The sequence below is a fragment of the Amphibalanus amphitrite genome, unplaced genomic scaffold, assembly GCF_019059575.1.
Source record: "Amphibalanus amphitrite isolate SeventyFive unplaced genomic scaffold, NRLGWU_Aamphi_draft 001281F_arrow, whole genome shotgun sequence".
Taxonomy (NCBI): Eukaryota; Metazoa; Arthropoda; class Thecostraca; order Balanomorpha; family Balanidae; genus Amphibalanus; species Amphibalanus amphitrite.
The window spans coordinates 61,424-63,490 of NW_024882774.1; the positions used below are offsets into that span (position 1 = coordinate 61,424).

The 2,067-nt window shown below is 44.9% G+C and overlaps 1 protein-coding gene across 2 annotated transcripts; it reads left to right on the plus strand.

The window, feature by feature from the left end:
* Positions 1–405: 405 nt before the first annotated feature.
* Positions 406–1,753, plus strand: LOC122371817. Of its 2 annotated transcripts, XM_043348533.1 has the most exons (4): positions 406–492; positions 715–804; positions 1,182–1,325; positions 1,425–1,753. In XM_043348533.1, the coding sequence occupies exons 1-4, from the start codon at positions 481–483 to the stop codon at positions 1,593–1,595; spliced, it is 417 nt and encodes a 138-aa protein (XP_043204468.1). In that variant the 5' UTR covers positions 406–480; the 3' UTR covers positions 1,596–1,753. The 2 variants fall into 2 exon arrangements, with proteins under 2 accessions (XP_043204468.1, XP_043204467.1); XM_043348532.1 differs by having other exon boundaries at positions 1,182–1,753.
* Positions 1,754–2,067: the final 314 nt, after the last annotated feature.

Below are 2,067 nucleotides of genomic sequence, written 5' to 3' on the forward strand. Positions count from 1 at the left end.
AAGTGTTTATGCGTGGTGGGTGCTTAAATCCTGCAAACGCCAAACAGTGTCTGCTAGCTGCTGTTTTGTTTGAAAACACGACAACCCTCACGTTTCTACAGTGTTGTTGTTTCCGGCAAACGTGTTCTGCGCGTGGGGTGGAAGAACTGGTTAGCGTCCATTCGTGTGGTTTTCAGAGTCGCATACTTGTTTCTTTGTTGCTCTTCACAAAACACCTTTGCTAGCTATGCTTTGCAGTCGATTTTATCACCCACAAAAATAATGCGGGACGCGAGCATGCACACAGTTCCACATATTGGACACAAACGAGTCCCAAGAAAACTGGTTTTTTCTTATCTACAGGGAGTTGGAGACGCCCTTAAATGGTTGCTTCTGATTGGTTGGAAGTTTGGGCGTGTCGTTTAGAACTGCAAGTATAAAAGCAGATTTCATTTTCAGAAGGTATCATACTCGTCAAACCATAACTCATCTCAGCTCACGATGAAGTGCATTGTAAGTTGACACTGGGACATGGTCACCTCAATAGCTAGACTTTTGTCTTAAACCCTCGCCTCATCTGGCACGTGTGAGCAACGCAGGCTTATCGTGAACTATGACTTTTCATTTTTTTACTATATTTCCTCACTATTTTCTCATTTTAATATAACTAATCTATAAATGTCTCGTTTCTATTTCTGACTTTCACATACTGACAACATTTGTTCCGATTTTCAGGTGCTGTTGTTTGCTGTGGTCTCGTGCGCCTCGGCGTACTACTTCGTCACACCAAGTGCTTACTACGGCGGCGTTAGCCCTTACATCTGGGTAAGTACTCTATACCTTTTTAGCAAGTACAGTGGCAAGTACAGTGTATAAGTTACCAGACAATACGTCTAGAGCACAACATTGCCCACTGTAAATGTAACGTTATTTTGATTTTAAAGGGCTTAGTGAACAACTTCCATAATTATGCTATCGCCTTTCTTTAGGCGTTTCTTGAAGTTTGGACGTACTTTCTTTTTGAATCTGAACGCAAGTAAGCGTATAAACTTAGTACAAGTGTTTCAAGGTAGGAGTGGCAAGTCGTGTGCCGTCCCGGTTGACCTAAGACCCAAAAGAACGCCCTCGAGGTCCACAGTCCACACTGTAAATATAAGGCTGACGAATCTCGTCCTAACCTGATCTTGCTTTCTGATCCGCAGAGAAAGAAGCGGTCTGCCCCTGAGGCCCCGGCTGATGACCAGCAAGCAGACCCTGCCCTGCTCTACAACAGCTACCTTGGCTACCCCTACTCTTCGTACATCCACTACCTGAAGAAGCGCGAGGCCCCGGCTGAAGATCAGCAGGCGGACCCTGCCCTGTACTGGAGCAACTACTATGGCTACCCTTACTCTTCTTGGGCCCACTACCTGAAGAAGCGTGAGGCCCCAGCTGAAGACCAGCAGGCTGACCCTGCCCTGTACTTGAACAACTACTATGGCTACCCCTACTCTTCGTACATTCACTACCTGAAGAAGCGCGAGGCCCCTGCCGAGGACCAGCAGGCTGATTCGGCCATGTCTTACATAAGCTACTATGGATACCCGTACTCTTCTTGGGCCCGCTATTTCAAGTAGATTGACGCCTAACTCGTGTTGACACCGACCCATTGAATATGATCCCGATCGATGCTGGACACAATGCTGGATGATTGAGGCTCACGCGCGTCGCCACTGTGTTTGTCAAGTGTGTCTAATGACATTCACCTTGTTCATAATAAAACATTGCAGTATAATATGATATTTGGTTTGCCAATTATCGTTGATTTTTTTTTTTACCTATGATGTAACGATAAACATCATTTACGCCACATTAAAATGGGCCTTACCATAAGTTCAAGCATTAATTTCGGCTAGTCTAAAGTCGTAACACTTTCTACTACTCTGCCATGTCCTGTGAACCAGCAGCCAGGTAACAGCGAAATTTCGAAGAACTAGGGAATGGGTGCTATTTAAAAGAGGAGCACGGTGATGGTTCTTTATTTGGGAAATTTTTTTGGCTGGATCCTTGTCAAACCAATCATAGTAGTTGATTATATTATGTCGCCAA